A 14,301-nucleotide genomic window follows, 5' to 3' on the forward strand; every position below is an offset into this window, starting at 1 on the left:
TGTATAAAGAGGGGTTAGAAAGGAGAACTGCACCGTTTCTTTTCCTTCTTTAACTCACTCATCTATCTTTCTCTCCCTCACCGCTCACTTACGAACCATGTTTTCTGTCTTAATTTAAATCTCTCTCACTCACTCCCTCCTTGTTATTGTCTGCTTCTCCCTCACTCACTCATACACTCTCTCCATTCTTCTATCCATCACTCTACTTCTTGATTTTTCTCTCTGTCCATCCTTCCCTCCCCCGCTCTCTTTCTCCCTCTCATTCCCTCTTTTCCTCTCCCAGTCAACCTCTTATCCATGCTGATGGATTTCACTGCGGGGGGTCGTTCAGCTGTGCTTTTTAAAAAGCTGTGTGAGCAAAATGCACGTCATTTTTCTCCTTAACTGGATCATTTGTATTTATTTACCCCCCTCGGTACTGACGTCTGCCTTAACTAGAGAGAACATGAGGGCTTTTTAAGGGGGATCCGGCACCCACCCCTTAACCCTATTAACCCCTAAGTGGACCCAAATGATGATAAATAGACAACGTGGTGATTGGGAACTCAATATGGTGGCAGAGTAAAGTAATCCATACCGTGGATGGAGCTGCAGTATGTTGCTTGTGTTTAAACAGATGCGTTTGAGAAGAGGTTAGATGATTTCTAGTAAGATGTGTGAAACCCGACTAAAACAGAGCATAAAATGTTTTCCACTTGTTTGTGGTCAATTGCTTTTTAATCATAATAGAATAATAACAGCATTAGATGTCATGTGAAAACAGATGGCTTTTAAACACACAAAAAAACTAGAACAAATGTGCAGGAATGGTAAAGAAAAAACAAGCTGGATGCATTTTGAGTTCAGATTTTCAAAAACTCTGGCCACAGAACAACAGTGATATATATATATATATATATATATATATATATATATATATATATATATACCTGACGGGTTTGGATCAGGCTTGGTCACTTTTCTGAAGGGGTCAAACTGGTTCAGACGTTCTTAGCCGTGCTCTAATTTGGGGCAAAAAAAAGTTTGCAACAAAGATTGTCCAATAGATTGGACACAAGAATAGACAATGCCTTCTCTGCCCCTTCATCCAGAGTGTCTGCTTGGCTGCACACCTGTTTGTCCCTTTGTGCGTCCTTGTATATGCTCCTTTTTGCTTTCTTTATTTAAAGTTGCAATGCATGTCAAATCATGACAGATGAACGAACATGTTTCCAGATGTGTCTCACACTTTGTTCAACTATTGAAGCATGTTGAATCCTTAACAGAGATCTATGAATGTCATTTTAGTGCACAGCTCTGTGCCGTTACAGCTCATGGTAGTCATGATCAATTTAAGTTGGTTTTGAAAAATGACTCGATACCATTCAGTCTATTGGCATAACTCATGCACGCTGTATGGAAATCCAGGCATCAGTCTCAATACATCCCCTCGCAGTCAATATGTCCTTTGAAGAATGACGCCGTAGCCATAAACCCATCGGAATATGTCCCCTGCATGGAAATGTGCTGACTTGTGCAGCGGGAGGCTTGAAAGAGGGGGATTGTATTAAATGATATAGGGACACCTTGAGGAGGGAGGTGGACAGTGAGAGGGAGTGAGCAGTTAATCTGTTCTACTTTATTACATGTTAAATGGGACACATTCACCCTCTCATATCATTTCTGCCCCTCCTCTCAACCTCGTTTTCTGTCCTCTCCTGGAGGAAAACTTTACAAAGGAAGTGAGAGGAGAGCTTTAAGAGTTTCCTCTGCTTCTCTCTCACCTCTCCTCTCCAATTCTCTCTCCCCACGGACGCCCCTCTGCTTCTTTTCTATGCTGTATTGTGCCGTGCTCTGGCTTGCAAACATCCACTGGCGGTCTCTGGCTCACCGTCTCTAATAAAGCAACCCCCTCCCTCATCTGTCCGCTGTTCTTTACCCCTGTCTGCTTTATGATTCATGACGCAGGGCTGAGGAAGGGTAATGTTGGTATCTGAACAAACCTCCTCCCTTTCATTCCTCCCTCAATCAGTGAATCCAGGCAATACGGGCGAGTGTGTGTGCTTGTGTGTGTGATGGGGGTTGGGTTGGATACGGTGATGTTATAGCAACCTTTACTGCTACTAATGATACAAGGCAGGAACCCTATATGACTGTTTAGATTTACTGTCTCTGGGGTACATGGGGTGCATCACAAACACACACACACACACACAGAGTGCAAATAATACTGTATCGGTTTAGATGTCTCTGTTTGTTTCAGTCCCCTCCTCCTACATGGAGTTTTATTAAATATCCCATGAACCACCAGGGATAGAGGGAGGGAATCATTGAGACGTTTTGTTTTTTAGACATTTTCTGGTTCCATAACCTGTGTACAGGCTATATAAGATTTGTGTGTGTTTATGTGTCTATGTTGAGTGTTTTGTAAAATATCTAGTTTCACACTAGAGCCTGAGGGTTTTACCAGAATGTATTGATCAATCGAGCAGATATATTCAGCATTTATGTTTTTACTGAATCAAACCAATAAGAAATTATATGTTTTACAGAATAAATTTTACAAACAAAATTATATTAATTATATACATATTTGGTTTTTTTTTTCATTTAGTTATTTTCAATTGAGTTTAATTTAACTGTAAATTATCAAGCCTCAATTACATTTCTTGAGGGTTTCATAAAGAATCATTGCCATTTTTAAGATGTATTTTTAATGTATTTACCAGTATTGGTATTAATTAAACATTAGGAAATTGGAGGTTGGTATGGGAGATAAGAAAAAAAGATTTTCTCTACATTTGTGTTTTAAAATATGTAGTTTTACATCCTGTAGCCTCTAAAAGCTTTTAAATTAGGTTTCATAGAAGAGCAATCCAGTCTTAATCTGTAGTACTCACTACTAATGGACAAATAACTGGCCAATACAAAGAGTGAAGTGTTCTTCTGTACTGATAACTGACCCAACAACACTAACCTGCAAAGCAAAACTCTAAATTCAGCAGTCGTAACGAACCAACACTGAACATTTTCAAATTTCCCCTGACCTTCATCCCTTTATTTTATTTCCTGTGCATCATTTAACACAGTAAAGAAAAACAAAACTTCTGCTTTGGGAATGTGGCACAGACTCTGTTTATGAATGCCTCTCTCCTCAGGTTACATGGGAACTGGATGATTCACGGTTGTTTTCAACTATAGCTATAATTATACCCAAGGATTCCCACAGTGCAAGGATTTACTGTGTTTTTACTAAGGAGCATTTAAGTGTTGGGACTTTTTTAATAAGAATTCATCATGAACAACTGAAAGTTTGTCTCTTTTCATGGGCTGTTTGATAGTTTGCATAGTTTTTGTTTTTCAGAAGGTATTGATAAGCTTTAAAATGGCCACTTTTCAACTGACTAACAGAAGAAGACTAACATCACTTTGCTCTGATAGATTGACACTCACAACTTTTTATTGCTGAGTACATAAAAATCCTTTACTCTCATTCATAAAAACAGTTTGTGTTTGTAGCCTATTACCGATACGACGTGTCTGTCCTATTTGCATCTGCTCGCCCTGCTGCAAAGCGCCACAGTCGTGTTTCTGCAGCAAATGACGGAAGGCCAGCTAATGTGGAACTGAGGGGGAGGGAGGGGGGAGACTGAAGTCTCTCCCTACCAGCTCCGTGTGGTTGGCGTCATGAACTTAATGTTAATCTTAATGATAGATGATAGTGTGTGTGACAGTGTTATTGTCTCCATGATTAACTCAACCACGGTCTGAGGCGCTTCCTCTCCGAGAGAACCAGGGAGCAAGCAAAAAATAGAAGCAATACCACCGTCTAGTTCCTTTTCAAGAAATGCTCTTCATTTCTATCTACCTCCCCCTAGTCCTCCCTCCCTCCCTGCCTTCATGTTACCTCCTTTCTCTCTCTGAGGCCATTACTGGTGATAAACACTCGGGTTTGTATCAGCAGGATGCACCTGGCATTAACGCAGATGCTTAAGAAAGTAATTAGTGGGTGTATGTGGCTGCTCTCGTCCCTGTAGATGCCCATAGGCGCTGTAATAAATGAGTGCCAGGATCCATAGGAATAGGATGGCAGCGATTCCTGCCTCGCGCCGCTGTCATCGTTCAATAACCGACGCAGAGCAATGGCCTTGTCGTGCCTCCGAGCAAATGACTGAATTTCTCCCCCGACGGATGCACAAACACAGAACCCTCTGCACACCCAGCATTATAATGTCCCAGTCCATGCTTAAGTTCTAAATGTCAGGAATTATTTCAAGGCGTAGACTCACCCTGGAATCAGCCAACGTTTTAACGAATAGTCTGACATTTTAGGAAGTGTGTTTATTCGCTTCCTTGCAGAGGGTGGGAAGATGAATACCACTCTCACGTCCGTGGCAGTTTCTTTCAGTTTGTCTGGGATTTGCCTGAAACGCCCTGTTCATAGCCCTTCAGTTTGAAATGGAGACTACAAACTGAAGACTAATTTAAGTTTACTTTCCATTGCAGTGTTCTCTCCATGTTTCCGGTAATAGCTGCCATTAGCCACTGCCTACAATGGCTGGGATACTTTACTGGAAACAGACGATGGCTCAATCCTGCAAGACTTTTCCTCTTCAAATCCTTGCACACAAGAAATTATCGATTTAACTAGATGTTGACTTATAATTTGTTCTTACTCTGACGAGCGGTATATGGCCCGCTGCTCTGCTGAAAGTATTTGTGAACATATCCAAAATTCAGATCAAGCCTAATGAGAGTTATCTGGAAATGGATGTGGAAGGTGCTGAGCCTGGTGCATTCTGGGTGTTGAAGTATTCTTACCTTCCACTGCATAGATTCTCACGTTTCATTAGGAGGCCCCCCTCAGAGCAGCGGATTATTCCTTAAAGGAGCAGCCAGCTTTCACTGAGCTCAGCAAAAGAAAGATGAAGTCAATAAGCTGTTGCTGTTGCCACTAATCGTCACTGTCCTGTACTACATGGACTGTAGGTTTTTCCAGCCTTCCCAAACAAATATGACCATGTGGAGATGCACATATGTACACATCCTAGTTCCACCATCTTCCTGCTGCATTGCACCCTGGGTAATGACCCATGCGACCAATCCCCTGCTTTGTATCCGATGGGGGGGTAATTTCTCACTCCAGGGGGCAAATCAAACATCTGATTGTGACTACAGGGGCTCGGCTTCGACCCCAATATTCCTTTGAGAGCTCCCGAGTTGCTGACGGGCAAAATCTCTCTCTTTCACACCCATGCAAGGCGTGTTTAGTGAGGCAGATGGAGTGTCCTGAGCACTGGTGTGAACAAAACGATGACACCACCATTAGCATAATAGCCCGAGCGTGTGCATGTGTTGTCATTATGGATTTTTATGGGGTGTGTGAAGAGACAGACAAAAGCAGTTAACACTGGTGCCAGTGCTGATGGTACTTCCCACTGCCTGGATTGGCTAAAAAGATCAGACTCTTGCATCTAACGAAAGTCCCATTTGATGCACTTAAGTTTAGCATAGCATCCATCATTAGAAGTACGAGCATCTGGAGCTTACCAGCTAAGACTGCAGCTCGAAAGCCGTGGCAGACCTCAAGGACAGACTTGGAGTGTGCTAAGCTAGTGATGTGTAGCCAATAACCAGACAATTTGCATTCACAGTCTATAACAGCAACCTCCTCTTGGATGCTAAAAGATTGAGTTTGACATTTAAACCAGTTCAAGGTGATAGCTCCCCAGTTTGTAAATGGTTGGCACTTGCAGGGAGCTGTTCTGAATCAATGGATGGATTCTGCCTTGTAGAGTGATCGATACTCTCGTCCACAACACATTTTAAATGGTTTTTAGTGGTAAGACAGCGCAGGCAGGTATACTGAGCTTGCCTATAATTTTAACCCCATCATCATTATCATCATCCCAGTAAGCTTTATTTCTTTTCTAGACTCAACCATCACTCTCGTTTTGCTCTGTATTGCACAATAAATTGCAAATTGGTAGCTTCTCTTCTCTTCCCTCTCATGGCACTGATGGATCTCCTCTTTTTCAGGCGCAGCAGCCATTGTTGGAAGCTGTATTTGATGCCTCTTATTGTCCATTTTTAGAAAAACCCTCTGGCCTCCCTGTCGATTTGTTGTAATGCACACATCGACGTGGTCATCACTGCAGTCTGTGCAGGTCGGATTGACCTCCGACCCCCATCGCAGCAAATACAGTGCTGATTCTTGCTGAAAGTGTTTTGGGCTGGAATGACAGTAATAATAGAAATGACAGGGGGTGTTCACACACACACACACTGTAGACTCCAGTGCAGACCAGGATGCTCTAACAGTGCATGAACTCTGTTGAGAGAAAATGATCATTGATTCGTCCATTTTCCAAGAATATGTCTTCTTTTCTTCTTCTTATGAATCTTTTTATCTCGTTCTAATTGTTCTGTCCACCTGCATTACCCATCATCCACCTGATTGTGCCTTTTGATTCTTTCCCACACATTTAACACTCGATCCTTAACTCTCATCCCTCATCCTTTTTCCCTCCTGCCCCATCCCCTTTTCCTCTTTGACACCACATGTTCCACAACTTTTCACGCTGCCTCTCTCCCCTCTCTCTCCCCTCTCTCACCCCTGAAGGCGGTATGAGATGTATCCCGTGTGCGCAGACCTGCAGGGCCAGATCCTCGCATGCTACAAAGAGAATGTCGGGAAAACCCTCCACTGCTCAAACATTGCAGCCCTTTACCTGCAGTGTGTCAACAACTCGAAACAGGTGGGTGTTTACCGGCCTAAGCCTTTTTCATATCTCATCTAAACATAATTTGATGCACTATGCTGGAAATGTTTGCATAGGAATGTTTTGCATATGTGCATTGCACGATTGTTAAGTGGAATGAAAGAGCATGTAGGTGAGTAAAATATTTAAACCATAAAAACCCACTGAAATAATGCATTTTTTCCCCTTTCTGAAGAATGACAAGAATGTGCATGCACCCTCATGGACAGATATGTGAGTTGTAGTGCTTCCTAATCCTGTAGTGTAGCTTTCAGTTGAATTGATGTTTGTATTACAAAGTAGTCCCATGTGTGTGTTAGCAAAACACCAGTGGCAGCTTAGATGTGTGTGATATCTACAGTAGAACAGTCAGTCTGCTTTTTAAATGTCTAAATGAAAAACACACACACACACACTAGCATCCATTTACATGCAGCAGCCCTTTGCTTTCAGACAGGAGAATATCATTTCCACAGGGCTACTGGCGCCTGAGTAAAGCTCATTCTACATAGTTTAAACCTTCTGCTGTATTTCCATAATATCTGCTGACACAGGCATTCCCTGACTGTCACTGTGTGTGTTTTAATGTAATAAAACCAAAGGAGTAGCCGCCGCTAGTTGAACACCATTGTCCTCTCCATGTTTTCTCCTTTCATTGTCAAGTACAACTCCCCCCCCCCCCCCCCCCCCTCCATGTGGTCACCCACTGTGTTGTAATGGTAATGTCACTCAGGTTGATATTAACTTGATTCCCCCTCTCTCACTTTGCAATATGTAACATCCATTACCCCCCAAAAAGGCTCAATTTACATTCATAGAGCTTTTATATTAGATTTTTTTTTTTAGAATTGCATTGTTTTGCCAGAAATGAGGAGTTTTCCAGTGTGCCGCTCACTCTCGTGGGTATTAGTATTAGATCTCAAAGTCAGATGCAGGCAGATTTTTAAGCTATACATTATGTAAATTGTGCAATGTTTTATTCATCGTGTGCGTGTGTCGTACGCGCGTTCGAGAGTGCGCTACCTGTAGCCTCGTCAGGATTCAGCAACGGTGCGTTCGCGGACGGATGCTGTTATGATCTTGTAAATTGTTTGGAAGCAAGCCTGAGACGATATGGTAATCCACTTGTGTTTATCACCCTGCGGCAATCGTGGCACACTCCTGTTCATCTGCGCTTATCTAAGACTTTGCTTTTGCTTTTAAAGTCATTAGGTGCAGAAGAAACAGTTCTGCGATAAGGCTTTAAAGGAATAATATGCAGAATTACACAGCTGACAAAACGGGGGGGGGGGGGGAATGAAGTGGTGTTGATATGAGCTGATGCAGCTTGATGATTAGGATGTTTACACAGTTTTATCACAGCCAGGCAGGAAGCTGCATCGAGACGACGTGTCAAGGGATGTGACTTTGACCTCTGGAGGTCAGAAGATCCAAACGTGCCCTTTAAGAGCCCGCCCCTCATCCTTCTCCCTCCACTTTTTAAATTCGACTGAAGCCAGCAGCACCACAGCTACAGATCCGGATGTCTGAGACGCCAGCTCCCACTGGATATAAACCAAACGACCCTAAATCTCATTTTTACAATATTGACTAGTCAACTGGAGTCACCTGAAACAGGCGTTTTCAGCCGCTCTGCCTTTGTCACTGATAATTAGGCTTTTTATTGGCGCAGTCAGTGATAACATTTAAACCCAAGCTCGCTCTCTTTTGTGCCCCTGCCACCTTCCCCCCCATCTGCTATCCCTTCATCCCCTCGTCACATTTCTAATGCATTCACCACTTAACAGGTCCAGATAGCAAACAGTAAGGAAGAGGCAGTGGAAGGACAGATAAAGTCTCTTCTTTCTTTCTCCCTCTGTGAATAAGAGTTTATCATGAGGGCCGATCTCTCCATCCACTGCTTGGCTCCTCATTCCATATTCTCGCTGCATGACCGCTTCCTGCTCCCTATCTTTTCCTTCTCCACTTCATTTTTTTCAGACTGACCCATCTCCTTTTTTCTCTCAAAGGACCAAGTCTGAGTCATGTTTGTGGTTTGGAAAGGTGTTATGTTTGCAAGTATTGAAATGCAAAAGGAGCCGCGACCTTATGTAACTGCGCCAACATCACCTTCAATATAGACGGCGTTTCAATCAATAGTGCTCCTCTAAGTATAAATTATGATTTAATTTGTTATTTCAGCACTTGTGTCAGTAAATCTTGACTAAGCAGATATTTTTACTTTTAATTTAAAGTTCCTCTCCTGACATTGATTAAACACCAAAAAACAAATCCCTAATTACCTTAAAAATGGCTTTAAGGTGACTCCACACCTTCGCCTTTACTTTAAGATATATTTTATAAGATCACATCTGCATTGGATTAGTGCGTCTCCAATATTTCTAGCCCTGTAGGCATCCATTTGATGCTGCCACGTTCCTACATCTCAGCAGTTACCTCAGAACTGTAGTCAGTGTTTTCCTCTGGAAATGATGGTGACCAAGATGAGCCAAGTTGTAATAAGATGGAATCAACGGTGTTTTCTTCAAAGTCTTCTATGTCTTAACCTTCGCTCTGCAGTGAGGTAGGTCTCTTAGGAGACAGTGTTTTTATTGATAACCATTTCACAGTCAGATCAATAGTGCAGGAGATACCCTCTGTTTATTTGCAGAAATGAAATGTTACTGACATGGAACTGAATCCCCATTATTAAGTTGGTCTGCGAGGAGGAACATATTTTCTTACTCTACCTTATTCCCTCCCTTGTTTCTCTTAATTCTTCTATTTTTTCCTGCCATTCATCCTTTTTTTTCACAGAGAGGCATCAGCTGCTGTAGGTTGGTTCAAATGGTTATTGACAGCGAGTGCTGGGGATTTGTGCTTGCACTTATCGCTAACATGAAATCCACTGCCCTGCGGCCCTTTTTCTACTTTTCAAACTCACTCCATCCTCTTCTCTTATTTATTTATTTGGACTCTCTCAGGCCTCTCTCTGTCTTGTCTCTCCTGTTTGACATGTTATCTTTCCCTTCTCCTTGTTTTGTCTATTTAGATTTTATTTCATTTGCCCCTCTTGTCTATCTAATGCACTTTCCGCTCTGTTTTTGTCTGCAGAACAAGTTGAGGACCGGGGGTTAAGGAAGAAACGAGAAAGTAAGAGAGAGTCTATTGTGTGGGATTACTGATTATCGACCGACTGACTGACAGACCAAACTGCAGTGAAGGAGGAGGGGAATGAATCAGCACCTACACAAACACACACACCCTCAAAACCCTGCCACGGAGCCAGACTAGGCACTGAACACAGCACCTTGAATGAGAAGTAGACGCCCTTCCCCTCAACTCTTATCTCCTACCTCTCTAAACCTTCGTCTAGCTCTCCTGTGAGAATGGCAGAGAGACAGCAACACTGTCGGCCATTTTGGAGACGCACCGGTGACCCGCGGGACCCAGCAGGCCTGAACTTGGCACGCTAAAAAGGACAAAGATGAACCAGAACCACCTCAAGAACGCCAGCCATCCCCTCTCACTCCACTGCTCTTTAGAAAACGTTACTCTATTTTTACACATTAATGTCAGTCCCTCATTTGTTGTCATTAATTCGGTGTTTCCACCAGCTCCTAATGCACTATCCTGTACGCAGATACACACGTACACCCATCTGTGTCTCCTTCGCATCTGTCGCTGTGAGATTGTGTCACGTTAATAATGTAACGATCCGCGTGTTGAGTTTTCATCCAGAGCAACACTTGTGACGATGTCTGATCAGAGGAAAATAAAAGACGAAACAATACAGGAACTGTTGTTGAACTTTTCTCCATTAATATTCAGTGGGCTCCATCTCTCAAGTCTGTGTGTGTGTGTGTTTTATGCTAATTACAGGAAGTGTTGTATATCTTTGATGGATACGCGGCCTTCGTGTTGTCACAGCGACATTTTTCCAAACAGAGCGAACGAGCCCAGGAGAGGGGGACTGAAGCATTGGGGGAAAATATTCGTCCCAGATGTTTGCTTCATCATCCATCTTTCTCTCTGTTTCTCTATCTGCCTTTCTTTATTTAGCTCCGTCTTGTGAATCCTCAGCTCTTCAGTAAAAGGAGCGAGGGATCTCTACCTATTTCTTATCCGCTCATTGTCCCTCTTTCTCTTCACTTATCTGCTTATTTTCTTTCCTCTCCCCCGCTCCTCTGTCTTCCTCCCGTCTTTCTTTCTGGAGTGTGTTTCTCCTCTGCTCAGTCTCCCAGGCTAATGTTGCCTTGGAGGAGACGGCTTCTCCACGCTGTCTGCACTCTGCCAGACTCCCTGGGTTGGGTTTAACAGGGTAGACAGACACTGTTATGTATGTGTGTGTTTGGTTTGATTGTGTGTGTGTGTGTGTGTGTGTGTGTGTGTGTGTGTGTGTGTGTGTGTTGCCCCTACCTCTGAGTCCTTAGGAGCTTATATAGGTTTGATGTGGAGGCAGGTGATCACATTCGAGACTTTATCTCGATTCCGCATCAGAGGAACGTGTGTGTGTGTGTGTGTGTGTGTGTGTGTGTGTGTGTGTGTGTCTGTGTCTGTGTCTGTGTGTCTGAGATGGACAGAACAAGAGAGCAACAGAGACGTGGTGTGTGTGTGTGTGCAAGCATGTGATTCATTGTGACTAATCCCCCTCTGTTTGTCAGTCAGCTGTCCTTTTGCTTTTTGACTTTTAGAGTCTCTGAGGGTTTAGGAGTTGGCTTCTATTATACAGCGTGTGTGTGTGTGTGTGTGTGTGTGTGTGTTGGAGGGGGGTTCTAAAGGTTAGGAATAATGGGTGCTGGAGTTCATGGCAGGTGTTTTCAGACTAAGCCCCATTTTCTTTTCTCTCCACGTCTCTTCCCACTTGTTTCCCCACTTTTCCTGATACAAGCACAGACTCCTCTGTCTGACCCAGTGCCTCTGAGCCAAGATAAGTGATTTAACGCTGTATTCTGTCCATAACGAGATTAAATCCCCTTTCATATAATCAAAAGCATGATTATTATATCATGAGATCCCAACATGGGGCTTACCTTGCCTCCGCTATGACCTCTACAACCTATTCAGGTTATAAATCTTCTATTAAAACGCTCAAACACTGGAGAAGAGCTCGTAGAAGTAGAGTCGATGGTGTGATTCGTCCTCTAAAGTCACAAAGAAGGAGCGTTTTGTTTATTTTGTTTGATGTATCGCCTGAGGAGCAGCAGACAATTCAAACTTAATGTTGTGCTAAATTAGCTGGAATTTATATACACGCCATCTGACGCTGTTAAGATCTTACATTTATCAGGTAGTAGAAATGATGACATTTGGAGGTGAAGAATAATAAGTGTATAATAATAATAGAAAAATACTTTTTTCTATCTCAGTAAGTGATGAGATGTCATTGAGCTCTGAGTGGCTCCTAAATGCTGAGGTGAAGCTGCACTGTGGCATCAGGGCTCAGATCTTGAGGCGTCCCCAAAGCTCCTGCATGATGGAGGCAGTGGAGAAAGAGGAAAACAGAGGAATTCATGACTTGAACAAATGCATTTATACACAAAAAAAAGTTACAGAGTGAAGCAGATGCCAAAAGTGCTGCGCTTGTACAGGTGCTGTTGTGTCTCAGTGAAGTCCCACATGCACCTGCAGGAAAACAATGTGACTGGGAGAATAATGTGATGACATTTCAGTCACCCTGGATATTTGGAGCTTCTTGGAGACAAATGGGGAAAGTAGAATGACACATACTTCCACCGAGGGCCCCTTCTGAAACCATGAATCCAGACTTTTATTTGGATCTGCACTTAATTGCACACAGTCATAGACAAAATCTGTTCGTATTTTCAGGTACTTTTATGAAAAATGTCAATAAACATCCCTTCTAACAATGTTCAAGAAAGTTAGAAAAAAAATTATAATAACATTTTTTCCTTTCCTGCAAGTTTCAAGGAAGTTGTTTTTTTGCGTAATCCTGCCGACTAACCTACCAACAAACAAGAGAAGGTTAAAACATCATTTCCAGAGGTAAAATAAAAATGAGCCAAACTTTGTGTAGTTCAATGTAATACAACTGGAATTTAAAGCTTTAAATCTGTGTTTTCAGACACACACACATTCTTTTTTCATTTTGGTAGATGCCGGCATTATTTTTTCAAATATATAAACCAACATTTCAACTAAAATATAACAACATGAATTTCTAAGCGTCTGGAAATAAATACAAATATGAGAGTTCTCTGATGTTTCCATCGCTGTCTGTTTGCTTGTAAGCAGTATTATGCAGAAACTACCTGATGGATTTCCACAAGACTTGGTGGAAGGATGAGAAGAATGAAACCATTCAATTCTTTTTTTTTACCAACTTCCCAGGCAATAACAATAATGTTATGGAATGTTTAGTATCAGGCCATGGTGGAGGTCTGCATTTGACTATGAGCCATTCCAGATTATTCTGTTCAATCTAACCACCTCATATCATATCCTTAGCTTTACTCTAAGACTTTAAACTCTGCACTTCTACCCATACTGCGAGCTACAACAGTTATTGGTATCGCCTTCTGTCAGTGTAGCTCTGCGTGTCTCTTTAAGTGTTCCGTACCATCTGTCTCTGTGTGCACAGTGGAATTCTCGTGGCTCCCACCAGCACCGGGTCCTGTACTGAGCTGCATGAAGCAATGAGGATAAAGCTCCAATCTCATTTTCATTCTTTTTTTTTTTATATCATTCGTCACTTCTATATTGGCTCTGTTTTCTGGAAAGAGGCTGAAAAGCAGAATGCACTCAACTCTGCAACACAAAAGGCAACATCCTCCACCATGATGATTAATCACATTTGATTTAATGACCTTCTCTGAAGAAAAAAAGAAAAAAGCTTTTCCCTTTTAACTTTTCCCCACACTCGCTTCCCGGCTCTTATCCGTCTGCACGTCTCTTTGTGCCTTTCAGTGTCTCTGCACAGTCTATCACTATTCTAGCGTTTGCATTTACTCCCGTTTTTTGTTCTTTTGTTCCGTCTCACTCTCCCTCTGCTCTTTCCTTACTATTTCTTCTCCCCCCCTCACCATCTCTAAATCATCAAGGATACTGAAGAATAGGACGGCAGCCTGAGGGGTGGATCTGCTGGCGGTGATCGGCCTTCCTTGTTTGCCAATGAGGTGTGAATTCGTCTGCCATGCCGCTGTAGCTCTTCTGTGAGGGCCACCCTCGCCTTGTTGGGCACACACATGCAAACCGACATGTGCTTCAAACAAACACCAGCGCTTGACAAATGCATTTAACCGCACAAATTAAAAAACACAAGAGAAAATGTAGTTATGGTTAAATCTAGAGGACACGTCGTCCCCGAGTTGAGAGTGATCACACATGCACATGCACATAAAGAAAGGGTCCTGGTTGCCAGCGATGCCAGTGGGGCCTGCAGATGAGAGGAGACCATCATGCACTCCATTCTAGTAATGGGCAGGCAGATGGCAGGCTGCTCTGTAGCCTCTGCTTAGGCTGATGGCTCTATTCATCAGGCTGCTACACCCCTTCCTGCAGCCCTGCATCAGGCCACAATTTATAGAGTTCTCTCTCTGCTTACACTTCCCCCGCTCTTCTC

At 42.8% G+C, this 14,301-nt stretch overlaps 1 protein-coding gene across 8 annotated transcripts in view; it reads left to right on the forward strand.

Annotated features, from left to right (window-relative positions):
* chchd3a (coiled-coil-helix-coiled-coil-helix domain containing 3a) overlaps positions 1–10,512 on the forward strand; it is a 62,154-nt gene extending 51,642 nt beyond the window's left edge. For 5 of the 8 annotated variants that reach the window (XM_069519800.1, XM_020092462.2, XM_069519802.1 and 2 more), the window contains 3 exons: positions 6,602–6,737; positions 6,937–6,974; positions 9,834–10,512. In XM_069519800.1, the coding sequence (XP_069375901.1) occupies positions 6,602–6,737; positions 6,937–6,974; positions 9,834–9,843 (184 nt within the window). In that variant the 3' untranslated portion in view covers positions 9,844–10,512. The remainder of the gene's footprint in view (positions 1–6,601; positions 6,738–6,936; positions 6,975–9,833) is intronic. The other 3 variants (XM_069519801.1, XM_020092465.2, XM_069519804.1) reach the window with 1 other exon arrangement.
* Positions 10,513–14,301: the final 3,789 nt, after the last annotated feature.

Source organism: Paralichthys olivaceus, chromosome 23, assembly GCF_024713975.1.
Source record: "Paralichthys olivaceus isolate ysfri-2021 chromosome 23, ASM2471397v2, whole genome shotgun sequence".
Classification (NCBI taxonomy): domain Eukaryota; kingdom Metazoa; phylum Chordata; class Actinopteri; order Pleuronectiformes; family Paralichthyidae; genus Paralichthys; species Paralichthys olivaceus.